Below are 18,683 nucleotides of genomic sequence, written 5' to 3'. Positions count from 1 at the left end.
ATCGAAAAATCTATTTCCAAAAGCAAGCAGTGCCGGGGAGAAAATAGATGGTGGAATAAATTCTAATTCTCCCAATTGATTCAGTGATAACAGTAACTAACGAAAAGCACCACCAAGCGCTTAATTTAGCATTACGTCGACGTTAAAGCGTTAGGAATAAATTGCTTAGAGCAAGTAATTTCTATGCTAATTGCACTCGTGTAATCTATTCATCGAGCAAAAATATACTCCGAATTATTGATTAATTAATAAGAATCAGCGAGACACGCGATCAATAAAACTGTTCCACTATATCTCAATCGAAGATAAAATAAATATATGTTAAACATCAACACATGTGTATATAGATATATTTTCCCCAAATCCTCATTTCCTCACAAATATCCCCACCTTATCACCCGTTGCACATTAAAAACATTATACTCTATTTCATGATATCTCATTGTTGTACTTCCGGTAAAGCAATTCCAAACTCATGAACGTTTGTAAAGCTCTTCAATTTTCTATCGATTCAGGTACAGCATGTTACCCTTTTTCCTTCTAAAAACAACACAAAAAGAGACTCTCTCCTTATGTACTCAGTACAATTTATACCTTTCACCATTTTTAAAAAAATAAAAAAAAATATATGAAGGATAAAAAATTGGACAAACCTGTGTCTACTGTAAAATAAATCAAACCTAGTAACAAATAAATACAAAACATGATTACGGTACAGTAAAAGGAACTATTCTGAAGCATGTTCAATCTTACCCACCATTGGGTGTGAAAAAATACCAAAAATGCTTCGTCTAGTATAAGAATAAAATCGCGTTTCACTGTGACAAAAATGAGAAAAAGTCGAGAAAATTTTCTCATAAAGAAATTCCGTGTAAAATCTCCCCAGCACTGCGGGAAACGGAAATCCTAGTCGCGGTTGGTCGCGCAACCGATCGGGACATTATCGCGCATACTAAAGCTCTGAATGTTCTCGTAGGCGTGTACGTTCTTGTTGTTGTTGATGTAGCTGTTGATGTTGTTGCTGTTAGCCGTGCTACTAACGCGACTGGCGCCGTTACTACCGCGATTGTTAGTAGCAGTATTAGTACGTATAGCAGTAAGGCAGGGGCCGCATCGTATTGGCATGGGTCGAGCAGCAACGAGACAGTCAACTATCTGTCTTACAGTAGGCATGCAGGTTTTGCTGTACCCTGGAAAACACATATCACATGCTCCATCAGAACCGAACCACACATCGACTTCTATCACGCCATCGTGGGTTTCGCTTGTCTCATCTTCTTTTCTTTTTTTCTCTCTCTCCGTCGTTTCTCGCGTCTTCGACGACTTTTCAGTTAAAAATTGAGAAAGAGACGTGGTTTGGCACGGAACGAGTGCCTTTTTGAACACTCTGACGCGCAGATTTTCCGGAGATTCGCAGATGATTGAACTCGAATTAGATGGATTTGAGGATCTAAAAAGGGGAGCTCGAAGGAGTACAGCAATTGTGAAATGTCAGGTCTGCAATGTTGACACGGGGATATGGAAGATTTGATTTTGGATTTTGCATACAGAAACGCGATGTAAAGTGGAATAAAAGGTGTCGTGACGTGTTACTTTATAGTGGAAGACGTAGAATGTTTTGCGAGGTAGTTTAACCCTTTTGTAACCAAAGTATTTTTTATTTATTTACCAATCATCGTGTCTGTGATGGATACTGAATCGAGATCAATGTTTGTTCGAGTACTCAAGTGGGACACGTGCGTTTTGCAAAGGTTAGGTTAGGTTAGGGATATTTTGCAGACCTATTTATAATTTATGTTCTTCGCCCCTTTTTAGATCGTAGATCTTTAACACTTGATCGTATAATCGTTTAAATAATTGCGAATAGTTTACTCTTAGTTGCTTATTTTCTTATTGTTGTGTTAATACTGATACGATTCTCTAAACTACTAATGTAATACTGAACACTTAAACGAATACGTAAGAAGTTTCCTTTTTTTTATCGACCGATAATAGAAAATTCTTCTTCTTTTTATTCTTCCTTTTTTTTTTTGTTTGTTAAGGCATCATTCTCTTTCTTCAATTTTTCAAGAACACTTCACGGCACGAGTTTCGAACTGAGCATTTTATGCGTGTAAATACAATTTGGACAGAGCGATTGCATGATAGAAGTCGTGATGGTCAAACACATTTCACATGTCTCACGAAATAATTGAGAAAAATACAGACAACAAAGAAACGAATGATACAGGAATAGAAAGAAAGAAGCGGAGTTGGTTTCAAAAAGATACGAGGGCGGCCTAATGCCGTTTCAAATCGCACTCAGGAAGCACTTCTCGTGAATTAACCCTTTGCGGTCGAAGGCCGGTATATTTCCAGGTAATCGTACTACTATAAACATTTTATCCACGACAATTCCTTCTTTTTTCCCCTCTCTCTCTCTCTCTTTCGTATCGTAACAAAAATAAATAGACATACATCTTTTTCTTTTTTTCTTCTTCTAAAAATACATCAATAAAATGCAAAAATTTACGCTCTTTTTCTATTCAACAGTCGTTCACATGATTTCCATTAGAAACTATGGCGTCCCCAAAGGGTTAAACAGTCAATACCGTCAGCTTGAGCATTTTTCTCGCCACCTTCGTCTATCTACGTTACTATACAAATAACAAGAAGAGCGAACAGAGAGTTTGTTCAAAAAATGGGGCAAGGTAGTGTAGAAAAATCAGACTTGCGTACCAAATATACTAACAAAAAACAGGGTTGTGATAAAAAGGGGAATGATGGTGTTCGAAAAAAAAGAGAGAAGACGTCCTTCTCAAAATTAAAAAGAAAAAAAAACAATAGAATAAACAAAATCGCATCTCGCAAAAAAATCATTCGCAAACACGATGCTTCTCGACAGTGGCTCGCCAAGAGCCGCGATTGCTGGCAGAACAATGGAAAATTAGGCACTATGAAAACACAGGTACGCCTAAGAAGCTCAGCCATTATAATCAAACAACGCGATTCGTTTCCATTGCACCTAAGCGTACTTCGCAATCGGATCATTTTGATAAACCTCGTTAAAGTCTACAGTCTGAGCAAGCTTTTAAGACAAAAACATTTGTAAAAAAAAAAAAAAAAAAAAAAACCAATTAAATAGAGACAGAGAAAAAATGTTATGTAAAAACACGCATTTCACATTTCAGATTTCTCTCTGCACGCGTTCGTTCCGACGAACGATTTCATCACAGTTAGATGCAGTGGAGGAGCATTATCGCCGACATTTCTCAAGATACTAATTTTGAAAAAACAGACAGCAATGTACGATCGCTGGAGGGATTTCTCAAAGCGAGACTCATGACAGAGATAGGCGCATGACACCGTGCAAAAAACAGGATACACAAAGATACGGAGCAGAAGTGATAGATATAGAGGCTGATATAATTATAAGAAATAGTGAAACTGCTCGTTAGATACTTGTAGATATCACTCGAGAGAAAAAGAACGATATTATTCGCACAAAACGGCTCGACGTGTGCGCGACAGTGACGGAATTAAGGAACGTATTTTTCTTCTTTTTTTTCTTCTCTCTCTCTCTCTCCCCCTTCTCGATATCTCTTTTGGATCGCTCACCGTTCGAGAAAGTATCGACGATTAAAACTATCATACCCGGGATATGCCGTTCGAAATAGTAAAAAACTCACGATTTCTACAAAGGTATCAAAAAACACAATTGGCACGTTTTGTTTTAATAAAAGTCGTTTGGCAGATGTGTGTGTATGTATAATGTGTAAAATCGTAATTAATTAATTGTATCATTTTATGCTCGTCGTGTAAAAAGGATCGAGTCTATCGCGAACGATCTTCACTTACACGACGACGTTTCGAATTAACGAAACGAAATCACATGTATTTCTTTCTTTTTAATATTTACTTATTTTTTTTTTTTTTATATATTTTTCGTTTATCTTTTATCTTTCCTCTTCTTGAAAACGGCGAAAGGTAAACTGAGATCTGGCGGGTTCCATTAGAAGCGACATTAATTAATCACGTTCTCCCCGATCGATGTACCGCAGCCCATCGTAGCGTATCACTTACGTAGTTTGTAGAATATTTTTATAGTTAATTGAAACCATTTTTTCATTCGTTATAATATTGACGAGTTAATTGTAGGATTGTCTCGATAATTTGTTGTTCTCGATGCTCGTGCGTTGTCAAGAATGATCATTATATATCGTTTCACGTTCGTTTCAATCTTTTGAGCAATTTTTCCTCGCTTTTTCTTTTCTTTTTTTTACTTGCTCTTTCTCAAAGTGCCTCTTTCCAACGCACGCGACAACGAAACACCTCGCGATTCATTTAATTCGTTTAATCACGCTCAAACAGCGATGGCTCTTAAATCAGTTCGTTAACGCAATAATAATAGTAATAATAATATATTTATATATATCGTTTTCTCTTGCTGTATTTGCTAAAAAGAGTTTCTCCAAGGCTTGTATTACTCCTCATATGCGTATCTTTCTTTTTTAGAACTCTTTTTCTACTCACGACGATCAACGTGCGGTTCAACAATGCCACGCTTCGAGATCTGTTACCATTTTTCTCCTTTCTTTCTTTCTTTTTTTACTTCTTTACAGAACTTTTCAAAACTCTTCAAGAGCCTCGTCGCGCGAACATCATCGTTATTAATTAAATAGAATCTGTGAGTAGGATCAAATCGTAACATCCTGGCGTTTCGTTTTATTCTCGGAAAAGAACCCGTTTCCCGAGTTATAAATATATAGATATACGTATATCCGTTAACTAAGTATCTATATTATAATGTGAAAAATCTTGTGTCTCTTGAAGACGATATATCGATCAGAATTATCACAAGAGAGTCGATAAGTCTGCATCCTAGGGTTTGCAGTTGGCCTAACGATAGTTCAAACTAATTTTGTGTCGTATATATAATATATATTTTCTGTAACTCTTTTTTGTTCTTTTCTTTTTCCTCTTTTTTCCTTTAGCTAATTGTGAGCGATTTTCTTCGAACAAATTGCGTTCTCTCATTGTTCTTTAAATGTAACCCTATCACCTCCATTACAGAGCAGTTTCCTTCTCGCTGATTATCTTGATTCCATGCTTAGTCAGTATCATCTTCACCGTCTCGTTGTCCCGGACCTTCGGTTGCTCCATCCAATTGATAGCCTCCTGCGTCTCGTCTTCTCTATCCAAACTCTCCACCAGCGAATCCAAATTATCCGTGGACGAATCCATGTATCGAACATTGTCCGCCGATCTCTGCAGCGGTTCGCATCTTCTAGAGCTCCTGGAAGCACGTATGTTATCAGCAGACCCGATTAACTTACTGTTCTTCGGCCTGAGAATTTTATCGTGGCTCCTGGAAGATGCTTTGGCCAATTGAAGATTATCCACCGAAGAGTAGCGCCGTTTATCTTGCGAAGCGTTCGCAGGGTCCTCCGTTGGCTTCTTCCTCAGCAGCGAACCCTTGCGATTCATGCGTCTGGTGCCGCTGGAAAGAATAGCTAATTCGTCTTTAGGGATGAAGTATTTATCTCGTGATTTCTTCTTCGTCACAGCCGAGTCGGAGATACTGAAAGACATGGACAATGTTTCACCGTCCTGCTGAGCTTGTTTCCTCTCGTCCACCGATTCGGGACCGCTCTGCAGGCCGCAGTTCTCGATCTCGAAGCTGTCGTCGTCCAAGGAAGGATCAGTTGCAGTACTATGGACGATTCTAGAGCTGTCCTTTGGAAGACTCCTCGAGGAAGACTCTAACGCTCGACTCTGTGTTAGATCTTTCGCCTCCATGGTAGCGGAGAACGACGTAGGCTCCTGTTCAGGGTTGAACGTGGCGCAGATCTCGCTGCAGATCTCGCAGACCTCGCACAACTGGTCGCAATCTGTAGTCGAGGAGATGAGCTTTCTATCCAACGCGTCTGTTGATTCTTGTAAATTCCAGGAACTACAAATATCACATTCCGTGGAATCCTCGTCAGCGATGGAACTACAGTTCGATCTAAGCGTGTAGAAATTATCCTGAGACGGACTGCCGATAGCTTCCTCCGTTCTCAGGGACATCTCGTTCACGTAGCAGCAAACGGAGCAAAATTCGTCCGTCTGCATGTCTAATTCATTGGCTGTGATCAACTGGGAAGTACTGTCAGCCTTGGAAGCATCTTCGTAGCAAATCTCTTGGACCTTCTTGATGGACTCGTAGCTCTTCGACTTCTTCGAGAACATCTCGTCAATCTTCGATCTTCTTTTAGAGATCGTTCGAGAATCGTTCGTGGTGATCACCGAATCGAGGCTTCCTTTCAAAGACGCGTCGTATCGTTTCACTTTCTTCGTTCTTTCCTCGCCAGCAGAGTCGTGAGCCTTCGAACTGCTCGCAGTTTTCTGACCGTTCGAACGGGATTTCCCCTCTTTCCTAGGACTCTTCGACTTGGAAGAAGAAGCTTTCGAGGACTTCGATACAGTCTTGTAGAACGTCTCTTCCGACTGTGTACCAGAATCTGCGCTCTTTTTTTCCGCCTTGCTGATCTCTTTCGATATCCATTCTTCGTTCTCGCTGCTGTACAATCGCATTTGACCGTTCTTCGTTTTTCTGGGACTCTTGCGCGAGTTCACCACGGACTTCACATACTTACCATCGATCTCTAGGCTCACGTCTCGCTTCGACGATCTGTCCAAAGCCAACGAATCATCCGAGCTTTCTTTTGTCACTTCTGTCTTATCCTCGACTATCTCTTGTATCTTCACGGTGCTCTCGTCGCTGACGGACGACGGAGCAGGCGACTGCACCAGAAGACTCAACTTATCGATACTTCCGTCCGATTCACCCTTGTATATCGTGATCTCGCCCTTACCCTGTACCCCATTCTCCTCAACGATCAACGTCGCGGCTTCCTTGTCGAAAGGATTGTGAATCATCGCGCTGACTAACACTAGAACCTGCGTGTTCGAGCATCGAACGTTGTCGCCAGGGAAGACATCCTGATCGTGGATCTCGTCGCTTCCCTTGCGGCTAACGTGCTCGTCCTTAAGCGACAGATTACGCTGACTCTCGTCGGAGTCGTTCGATCGCTGCTTGCCTAACCGAGAATCTTTACGTCGATCCTGGATCTCGTCTTCGACCGCGTCGTCCATGCCGTAACGCGTGAGTCTGTAATCCTCTTTGTCCACGCTAAAGTCGGAGAGAGCACACTCGTGACGTCCTCCGCCGTTGTCCACGGTAGACGTGGTCGAAGACGAGATGATCGACGAAGAAAGCGATGATCTTCTGTCGCGATCCTTGCATCTAACGCCCGCTAACCCTACCTCGACGATATCGTGCTCGAGACGAGCTCTACCATTGTTCTCTGTCAACTTAACTACGCTGTCTTTAGCCTCGATACAAGGTAACGCGGTGATTCTCGCGAGGCTCTCGCGTTTCGACGAGGTGGCGACACTCGGGGACACCTCTTCCAGCTGACACGATCTGGGCTGCACCCTGACCACCTTCCTGACCTTCTTATCATCGTCAACGAAACCTACCTCGTCGAGGATCTGCGACTCGCCGGTTTCGGTGGCGATGATCTGTTTCGCGAGACCTGGATACGCGGCCTTCGCGGTCGTTAAATGTTTGGCGTTGCCGTTCTCCGCCACGAGAGCGTTAATGAATTTCTCGCGGGCCTCCTCGAGGCCGCCGACGCCGACGTGACGTGAGGCGACGCATGCCACGTTCGTTGCGTTCTGGATATTCTTACGCAGAACCGTGTCAGGCACATCGATGGATATAATTTCGATCGGACTCGGGGATTCCATGGTAACGTCGCTAGGCGACGGCGTGAGAAATGTGCTTTGATACTTGGAATCAATGGTCAAGTAATTATTCGCGTTTGGCGAGGTCAGTTCCAACTTACTTCAGTGTCCAAGTAGATTCGCAGCGTGAAAAACAAGACACTATTTTTTACATGGTCTTTGTTGTTATTGTACTGATGCTCGGTAGTAGTACGATTCAGGCAGAAAGGTGTTTCCATTTTTGTCGAGCCAATTCTTTTGTTTTTTTTTTCCGGTTTGTTTACTTTCGTCGATGTTTCGGCGAGAAGTTCGAGCCACGTGTGTTCATCGAGTGTTCATTTGAATGATAATGGGGTTTGAATGAAGCTAGGAAAATATACCTTTAGCCGTGAATCGATACTCTTACTACAGTTAGCAAATAAACATGTAATTACGTTGTAAAATTAACATAAGGAACGTAAAGAAATGTGGTTGCTAGAATTTATTTGTTATTACAGTATGGGGAAGCAGGTCATTGAGATTCGATTTACATGTAAACGGAAGACTCTTATAGACTAGACTAATATATTGCTGAGTATTATTCATACAGAATATGTTAACCCTTTTAACACTCAATAATTTTTTTTTTTTTTTTTTTTTTGTAAACGATTGGATTCGATATCTTTTAAACAATTTTATAAAAAATATTTATATCCCTTTATTTCTACATATTTACATATGTACATTGATAAACTACAAATTACTACATTTCCATACGAAGTGAATTTGTATAACGTTGATCGTATTTTTTTTTAACACTCTATACATTTGTAGGACATTGGAAGAGCATTGTGTACGTAGTTTTAAGTATTTACAAGTTTTCTATCACGCAAACATTGTGTATCTCCCTTTAATATTTCAAATATTTCATTTTTTCGATTACAATGATCAGCTTTACGATTAATACGTCGACATTATTGAGTACTAAAAGGATTAAATTTTGGTCATAAAATTTACACGTGTATATAAACTTTAAAACGTCTTATAGGTTAACCAATTCTATATGCTCTAAACTCACCAACTACGTGGAATATGAATGCTATAAAAATATACACTTCTCATACAAAATACACAAAAATAAATTTTTGTTTAAATCTACTGGAAGATATGCTATTAAATTACCACTAGTTAAGTGAACTATCATTTCAGTTAAATTATATTTAAACTCACATTGTTGATGCTGTAGTCTTTGCATCATAAATTCCATGCTTATAGACGTAATCAATCACAGCATCTTGCAGGAGATACCTGACACTTTCACCTCGCTTCAATGCTCTCCTTATTCTAGTTGAGCTAACTTCATTTGGAATCCATTCAGTTACTATGTATATATTGTGCTGTAAATAAATTAACTTTGTAAAATAATCAAAAACATACACAAGATATACAATAATCTTTGGTGAATAATTAATTACCATATGTTTGGAAAGAATATCTGAATCATATATAAACTTGTTTGGATTAGAACCTTCCCTCGTAATAACTACAAGACCGTGTTCTCCAACAATGGCATCAATCTGTAAACAAGAGAGTTGAAAGTATTTGTTCTAAATGTTGACACAATAAGCAGAAACAAAGTGGTATCAACTTACATCTTCTTCAGCCCAAAGATCATAAGTTCCAAAACTTTCTAACAAATCAGCACCACACAGTAGTTTAATCTGAATTGGAGTATGATCAGCACTATTTTTTACATTTTCTGGTATCCATTCCAAATCTTCAGTTGCTATATTATGTTTAATATTATTTGCATCGAACAACACAGAGTTCAATAAATTTTGGTGGTGCTGTAAACTTATTCTAGTCTTTGTCCAACCATTCTGTCTAGCTTCCCAAGTACTAAGTCTGATCCAATCACTGTTTTGTAAGGCTAATCTTAACATAGCGCATCTGTGTGTAGCGCTTGCAAGTTCTTTTTTAGCATACGCATCATGTACTGGAGATATAACACCACCAACAACAATATGTGTTCCCATCCTGTGTAGATGGTCTCTGGCAATTTCTGCAAATGTTAGATGAAAAATCAACACTGTATTCCATGTTTAATTGTAGCTGTAATTGTAAGTCTTTAGGTGAAATTTATTTATTTTTGCAAAAAAACAGTTTACATAAATAATTCGAATTGCTTTATTAACAATAAATTTTATCTACAAGTTTATTTAAAATTTGACTATCGCATGAACGCATGTTTCATATTTTATATAAGACAATGACATCAATCTGGACTGTTTACACAGTGTTATCTTAACAGTGTTTCGATTTATTCAAATAATCGAGATAGCATGACTGTTGTAAAATTCGTCTACTGTACTGCATACATTGTATATTACTGGATTTATTCAAATAATCGAGATAGCATGACTGTTGTAAAATTCGTCTACTGTACTGCATACATTATATATTACTGATATCGCATATATCGAAGAGTTTTGTGTTTACGTAAAGACTCGATATTGATTATAAGGATGATATATATGTACCAAACATTCTTAAATGCATATTGGTTGGAGGGTTATAACTGCCACACGACATAAGAATAACACGCGTTGGTGCCATTTCTTCTTCTTTTATCTCGCTGCATGTGATGACAGCAGTATTACTAGACTGCTGAAACTCTCTTCTCGTAGTTTTGCGCAGGAAGAACACGAAACATTTAGACTGATGCGTAATAATACGCGATAAATCGTTACGCGTACCACCGTAACAGCCAACCACACTATACGGACTGCACACTGGCTGACGTTTCAGCCATATTTGAGACGGAGCTACTACAGGAGTCAATTGAGAAATTGTTCTCAACATGATAATCTTATAATTACGTTTAAAACTTGTGAAGTCTTACATATTATTTATTTTTAGCTTTCGTATAGGTTAATTACTACTGTGATCAATGAAGAAATTTATAAACGATATTCAATTGTTAATTTGATATACGTTGGAGTATCGCCAGTTTCCTTTTAAGAGGCACCTTAAAAGGACTTACTGTATTGACTTAACACGGAATCTATCTATATCGATATTCTATGTACAGACCGATCTACCATTCCATGCATTTCACGAGAAAACAGATAAAGCGGGTACGTAACAATGCATTCTCAGCGTACAGAGTAACGTAAAATGTATTTACGAAAGAACTCATAATCATGAAAAAATAGGAACTTTAGGAGTACAATATTAACATTTTATTTGTATTTGAATAATGCTGTAAATTTTTATAAATATTCTACTTTAATCGCAATTTTATTCTTTCTATTTAATCTTAAACATAAATTACAAAATATTATAAATTGCACTGTGGGAATTGGTCGTGTCGTAAATTGTGTACAATTTTCATGTACGTAGTAAAAATTGGCGCGAAAATAAAGGCGCCAAAGTACAATCGATACTCTCGACTCTTGCGATACTTTGTGGAGACAACTTCAGGACAATTGACGAATCTTACGTGTGATTCAATATAGTAAACAGAAAGATTTTCTTACGTATTTTTACTTTTCTTTTAAATTATTGTAATATATAAAAGTAGTACGGTATATATTATTGATATATAACATTCGTATTATTCGTTAAAACTACGACGAAGCATAAATGCGATTGTATTGACATATGTTAACTGTTGTTACATTTATTTCGTCTTATTCGATTCCAACACAAATACTTCGAAACAGCTAACCATATAATTAGAGAATTATTTAAACAACTATTCGAACTTATCGTTTCTAATCGGAATATTAGTTGCATAACAAAATTGTGTAAATACGTAAAAAAATATCGAAATCTCTTCGACTTTATTTTAAAAATTCTTTATTATCACAACGATATTCTCGTTTGATACAGATCTTTTGTGCGATATACGAACGTCATTCAACTGAAGCTACGCTATGAATGTATCTTCAGCATGAGTCAACAACGTCGGTAACATTAGCAGCGGAAAGGTGTTCTTGATTATTCTGCGATAGGTGAGTCGTAAATTTTATACGTCAAGAGATTATAACTCGACAAAGTCGGCTATGAGATTGCACAATAATTGCGTACCGTTCTCTAGACATGGTATCTACGAGAATTATTGAAAGCGTACAGCGTTCATTAAAATAGCGTTCAATCATGATTTAACAACTTTTTATCGTAGCTTTAGCAACGAAATAATACGTTATCTGTGTGTGGATATAACAATAAATGAAACAAATGTAATTGTTTATGGAAAATTATTTGACAAATTGGTAAGTACTTTGCAGTGCAATATAGGTTGTAATGTTAACTACAGTAATATTGGTAATTGTAGATGTACGATCGACTATACTTTCTCGGTTGACCTATTCTACTTTGACGAGGTGACGGAAGTCAAGGAAAGGATAGGTATACATCCCTTGTATATCCCCTCCACTGGCGGGTTTAGTAGTAGAGGATGCGTTACGCCAGACACTGTTTACTTATTCTCATTCTGTCAACTAACTAGGATGCTTCAACATTTTTACTTCCGCTTTTAACGATAAAGTTATACACTTCACGGTGATATAACTTCACGAAGAAATTAATATCGTCTACTTAATTTATTAATCTTCTGTTAATATTTTTAATACAGATATGTTTTATGTGTTTTAATAACAGGTAATCTTTTGTTGATATGAGAATAGTTCATTCATATTTTGCTTTATTGTTTTAATTAAAAGTGTTAGTCTAGGTAATTGAAATATTATTCTTTAATGAAATTGAAAACATGCTGCATTTAAATGCGTACTTACCTGTTAATCACGTGCATTATTCATTCCTTACTAATTAGGATTTTTCACATTTTTATTTAACGAAAGAAAATTTTCATTATTTTCCAAAAGAAGCTTTATTTTTTATTTGTAATTATAAGTGGAAAACGAAATTGAAGAAGGTACTAAATTTGAGAAATACAATTCTTCAGGATTTATCTAGCTTTAGGGAAACTTCATTCAGAACTTTTAATTCTTTCTTCCCTCAAGTCTAAATCTACCTCTCCCCAGTTTCCCTCAAAATTCACTTCTTCAAATATATCATATCTTACATACACTTACCATTGCTCTTTTACAATTATACTTTTCTCTTTATTTTTTAATCAATATTTTTTTCAGTGAAAAACTTTTGAGCATTTCTCGATACGATCGACCAGCAACTCCAGACTACTTTCCTAGACAGACTTTACAAAAGAAAGAATTATAAATGTTGAAGAATTTATTTATTTCCACTAATTAATATACAGTTTCAGCTATATTATTTCATCACTTTACAGCCCACAATGAACAAAAGAAAAATTGAGTAGTATTCCAAAGTAAATATGTTCAGTAACTCATCAACGAATTTGATAAATCCCAAAGAATTTTTTTCAACATACTCTTTCTATTTTCGAAGGAAATTTTGAAATACATCCAGCACGTATTTTCATTATCAAGAAATATTCCAAGTACCCATTTCATACTTGAAATATTTCGTGAAAATTTCACCTCCTATTTAAAACATCATTCTACATCCACCGTCTATAGAATCTGTTATTTAAAATAGTAATATTTGAAATATTTCCTCTGGATATTTCACCCAACTCTGCATACGTGGTACCGCGAAACTCGGTCGCCGGGAGTCCGAGGCTCGAAGGGCGTAGGTTGGCCGGATTTCGCTTGGAGAGACCGATTGCGCTCGCTCCTCGTAATTAGTGGGGTGCGTAGCAACGTGTGCTTCACCGTCATTACGTCATGGGCCTCGACAGAGGTGGTCTGGCTCCCTTTGTGAGGGTACGTTGCTCGAGCCGCGGCGTAATGACGTCACGCGTTCCTTTTTTCCCTGGATCTACCCATCTCTCTCTCTGTCTCTCCCTGTCTCTCCTCTCTGTGTTTCTTCCTCTGTTTCTTCCTGTCTCTCCTCTCCCTCTATCTGTGTCTCTCCCTCTGTCTCTCCTCTCTCTTTTTCTGTCTCTTCTTTTTTTCTCTGTGTTTCTCTGTCTCTCCTCTCTGTGTTTCTTCCTCTGTTTCTTCCTGTCTCTCCTCTCTTTCTCTGAGTCTCTCCCTCTGTCTCTCCTCTCTCTTTTTCTGTCTCTTCTTTTTTTCTCTGTGTTTCTCTGTCTCTCCTCTCTTTCTCTGTGTCTCTCCCTCTATCTGCGTCTCTCCCTCTATCTGTGTCTCTCCCTCTGTCTCTCCCCTCTCTTTTTCTGTCTCTTCTTTTTTTCTCTGTGTTTCTCTGTCTCTCCTCTCTTTCTCTGTGTCTCTCCCTCTATCTGTGTCTCTCCCCCTGTCTCTCCTCTCTCTTTTTCTGTCTCTTCTTTTTTTCTCTGTGTTTCTCTGTCTGTCCTCTCTTTCTCTGTGTCTCTCCCTCTATCTGCGTCTCTCCCTCTTTCTCTGTGTCTCTTCCTCTGTCTCTCTCTGTCTCTCCTCTCTTTCTCTGTCTCTCTGTCTCTCCTCTCTTTCTCTTTCTCTCACACTTCCGTTCTGTCGATTCGATTCGACGACGACGACTCCACTCACCAGCTCGGTTCGACGTTTCTCGAGATCTTATTACGCGTCGCAGTCTCCACGGACGGGGGTATTTTTGCCTCGCGACAGGGAACTGCCCCTGATGTGCATGTTTCCTTCAGATTGAAGCCGGGGATGAGCGGTCGTTTTTGTTTCTGGAATTTCTTCCTCTGTCGGTGTTTCCGTCGTTCGTCGACTCCAAGATTACCACAGCCGTGTATTTTACCCCCCCTATCTTGGAAAAGGAATCCGGAATGCACGAAACGAATTGTGCAATTTGCGTTCGTTTCGGTTTTGTAGGCGATTTTAAATTCCTCTTCGCGAGGATATTGTACAAGGCTAGGGACGGGGTTTCGTGTATTACTGGTGGCGTAAGACCAGGTTGAAATTTCGGTTATTTCAGTTTTCTGTGTTCCATCCGTGTTCGAGGATTGAATCAACCATCAGATCCGAGAAATAACACTGCACTTCAGATGAAAGAAGCACTAAGACGAAATTGCAAAAGCTTTCGTCTCTGTTCAGGGAAGGGGGGGGGGGGGATGGCAAGTATATCTGCTTATACCGTGATCGACCTTTTGTGAAGACTACTATAACGCTGGCACATACGTAATATTTCTAATGTTCTATCACGTGTTACTAATAAATCGTTCTATTTCAACATATCTGAATTATCGGAAGAATGAAAAATATTTCAATTTTTAAATCGAAATTGCGAAAACTTTCGTTCGTTCAGGAGGATGGCAAGTGCATTCGATTCTACTTGTACCGAGATCGACTTCCTGCGAACCGTACCGCAATATTTCCAATTCGTCGATTTCCTAATTGTGCTTGTGAAACAATTAACGATATTTAAATTTCTAAATTGAAATTGTGAAAACTTTCGTTTATTTGAAGTATGTCAAGTATATTCAATTCTACTTATACCGAGATCAACCTTGTACGAAGACTACTATACACTTTGGTAATATTTCCAATCTACTATCACGCGTCATTCGGTACAAAAATGAATTCGTCAATTTTCGAATCGAAATTACTGCAAGGATGAAAAACGTTTGAATTTCAAAAGCAAATCAGCGCGTGTGTGTATGTGCGAGCTGGTATGTTTAAGCTATAGTCCTCGTTGATGTAACCAACCGGCTCCGATAATTCAATAATCCGGCATATTGGCAGGATAACAGATCCGTGCACGTTATCGTATCGGCGCTGGAACTCGATTGCGTCTCATAATAAATTAAAACCCTCATTTCCCGGAAAGAACGGGCAACGGTGCCGTAATTTTTGTCCACAAGTAAGAAATCAATACCCTGATACGGTTATAAATCCACAAGATGGCGACAGAATGCATGTATCGTGTTTGATCTTTCGCGCTCAGATCGTGCAGGAGATGCGGAGGACGAGGAGGAGGAGGCGGAGGTGGAGGTTCGAGGATAAGCGAATCGCACGGTGGAACAAATAAAAAACGCAAGATCGACGTGCACACCGAGAAGATAAGTTATCTCTCGGTGTCGTAAAAGTATCCAGGGACGTAACGCGACGCGGATTCAATTTTGCCACGGAACAGCCTCGATTTCGTTCGAACTGCCCGTCTCCCGAATTTGAAAGTGAAGATTCCACTAGATCGCCTAAAAGAGAAATGAAAAAATAAAGAAAATCCGTCGAATTGGGTTTCGAACTCGAGGCGGTTCGTCTCTAAAATGGACGAATATCCAGGTTCTCTTGGGGGATTGTAAGTGTCGACATGTATACACATAGGATAGAATAAAAACGAAACGGACCATCCGAGGCTCTTAATAATACACAAATTTTATTTTATTCATTTTTTTTTCTTCCCGCAGAATCGAGGAAATCATTTGTTGAGAGAACAAAACCTCTGCAATACGAATAGCAGTTACAAGTAAATATGTACAATAATATAAGTGGTTGCCTTTCTTCTTTCTTATTTTTTTTCTTTTTTTGTGTTTTTGCATTATCATCTGTTTCCTGTTTTCTCTGGTTTTCTTGTGGTTTATTACTCCTACTTTCGCACTGTTAATGATAATCGATAATGATAATCAATTAATTAATTAAGAATAATAATGATAATAATTATAAGAATCGTACTGAATCATCATACATCCACTCGGTAAATGGAGGTTCAATCGTAGGCATACCAATCGACCATTATCGAATCGTGACAATATTGACAAATTGACAGAACGTGCCTTTTTGTTTAGCTTCGCATTCCATCCATCTCTCTCTCATTCTCCCATTCTCACTCGTTCACTCTCGTTTTCTCCCCTTTTCCCACCTTTTCAGCCCTCTTTCGTCACAGTACAATATCTCTCGGTTTATTACTTCACCGATTTCAACCCGCATTTCCCTGCTTCTCGCCGCTGCTGTCGCAATTTCCCCTCTCTCTCTCTCTCTCTATACACACGTTCTCGCATTCTTATTCGCGCGCAATTCTTAGGCGTGCACTCTGTAACACGCACCAAGACCTCTTTCACCCACTCTCGCTCTCATTCTCTCTCTTCGCTTACTGTATTTCGCCTGATAACGCATCGTGCATCCCCCTCGTGCGCTCCCCAACCCCATTTCAACCCTCTCTCTCTTCGACTCTGCTGTACACACACTTTCAGTTTTTTCACGCGATATCGTCGTCGAAAAAAAATGTCAAACCCTCGCCACCATACGACTACCAATACTTCCTCGTCCGCCACCATTTCCCTCACGTCGGTTCTCTAATAATTAATTCCACTATAAGCATTCTCTACCGTTGATTAAATGCTCATCGCTCACTCGTCAACATTGCATTACACCTTCTCTACACTCCAACCTCCACTGTCCATCTCCCTCACACGCGCACCACACACGCACGCGTCGTATTTTCCATTCACACACACACACACACGTCCGATCCCACCGTTCCGCGAAAATTCTCGTCGATCTCTCACGTGGGCTATCCTCTTCCGTTCAACCTTCCGCTCACCTGTCCTGTCCATTCTCGTCCACCCCCTCACCCTGCTTGCACCCTTATTTCCTCCCGCTCAAGCCGTTTCGTCGGTTAAAACCCCTCTCGTGTGCTCACCCTCTCGAGGATCGTCCTTGCCCGGGCTCTCGTCGTCTCCTTTCTGCTTCCCCACCCTCCTAGGTTTCTCCTTTGCACCCCCTGCCTGGCCAGAGAGACGTTTTTTGTCCGTGGCAGCTTTACGTGGCTCAACAACGACCGAGAAAAGGACCGCACTTTTCGTCTGAAGGAGTATCGCCACGCGGCAATTGCACGATTGCAACGTCGGCACCGTGAAACCTACGCTTCTTTCTTTCTACCCTCCAACTATGTCTACCCCTCTCTCTCTCTACGCGTACACCCTTTCGTCTGGTTGGTTCCTCTCGTCAGAATCCGACGATTCGCAACAAGACGAGAATCTTCTTCTTTTCGTTCGAATTCGAATAGAGTTTGCACAGATCGGTGTGAAATGTGAGTTCGACCAGGTGTACGAAGAGGATGTTTCCGTGTTCCTTATTATTCTAGATATCGATGATCCAGTTTTAAGATCATTTTTTTGTGAATTTTTGAAATTCGGACGAAAGGAACCGAGTTTCTCGAAGGGAAATCGACGAGACGCGGGTACGGGAAGGATCCTCGAGTCACAATTAGGCTGATGCTTCTATGGTCGAGCGCAACAGGAGGCACACACGCTCTCATTCTCTCTTTCTCTCTGTGTATTTTTAATTTTTTTTCGTCGAAATGTCTTTTGTTACTTTGTGGTATCGTTCCTTATAATATTTTGTTTCACTGTGAAAAAGAAAAGCCCACCTCGCAATAATAACACGTTACGGTGACGTGTTGGGTTAAAAAAGGTTCCATCGACCTCTCTCTCTCTTTCTCTCTCTCTCTCTTACACACACACTCTCGTTACTCTCTTCATCTCCCTCTTCATCTTCTTTTTCCCATACGATCTTAATCGTTTTCGATTTTCTCGTTTTTTATTTTTTTGTCGTTAAATAGTAATCATCTAAACAATGAAAGCGGCAAAACGTCTCGAGGAAAAAGGTGTCCCTGAGCGCGACGGAGGGAGACGACGACGACACAATGCTTCTTTGGGAGGGAGAAAAACAGACCGTTCGTCGCCCTTCGTCGTCTTCGTCCCTTTCACGCCCACGATTATTTCTCTTTCTTTTTTTTAGTCGCACCCGCACAGGACTACTGTGCGACACCGTCCGCAGCTCACGGTAGAAAAGAATCAACTCTAATTTCGGTTTCACGTACGGCTATTTTCATTTTCGTCCCTTCTTATACGCATTTTTCATATTTTACAATGATTCCGCTTTCTCTTTTATTGTTTCGTTTTTCGCACGGCTCCTTCTTCGAATGGTGTCTTCGGTCGAGGAAAAGAAAGGGTCACGATAGATACATTTAAAAGACGGCGTTTCGCGAACGGTCCTGCGCAG

General features: G+C 39.6%; 1 protein-coding gene across 1 annotated transcript; it reads right to left on the bottom strand.

Moving 5' to 3' along the window:
- Positions 1-4,241: 4,241 nt before the first annotated feature.
- Positions 4,242-10,590, bottom strand: LOC108578095. Its single transcript, XM_017941350.1, has 5 exons — positions 10,269-10,590; positions 9,381-9,790; positions 9,204-9,305; positions 8,959-9,125; positions 4,242-7,870 (listed from the first exon to the last, which is right to left on the bottom strand). The coding sequence occupies exons 1-5, from the start codon at positions 10,588-10,590 to the stop codon at positions 5,047-5,049; spliced, it is 3,825 nt and encodes a 1,274-aa protein (XP_017796839.1). The 3' UTR covers positions 4,242-5,046.
- Positions 10,591-18,683: the final 8,093 nt, after the last annotated feature.

This window comes from Habropoda laboriosa, unplaced genomic scaffold, assembly GCF_001263275.1.
Source record: "Habropoda laboriosa isolate 0110345459 unplaced genomic scaffold, ASM126327v1 scaffold1208, whole genome shotgun sequence".
In the NCBI taxonomy this organism is placed as follows: domain Eukaryota; kingdom Metazoa; phylum Arthropoda; class Insecta; order Hymenoptera; family Apidae; genus Habropoda; species Habropoda laboriosa.
This window is presented reverse-complemented; position numbering and strand designations above follow the sequence as displayed.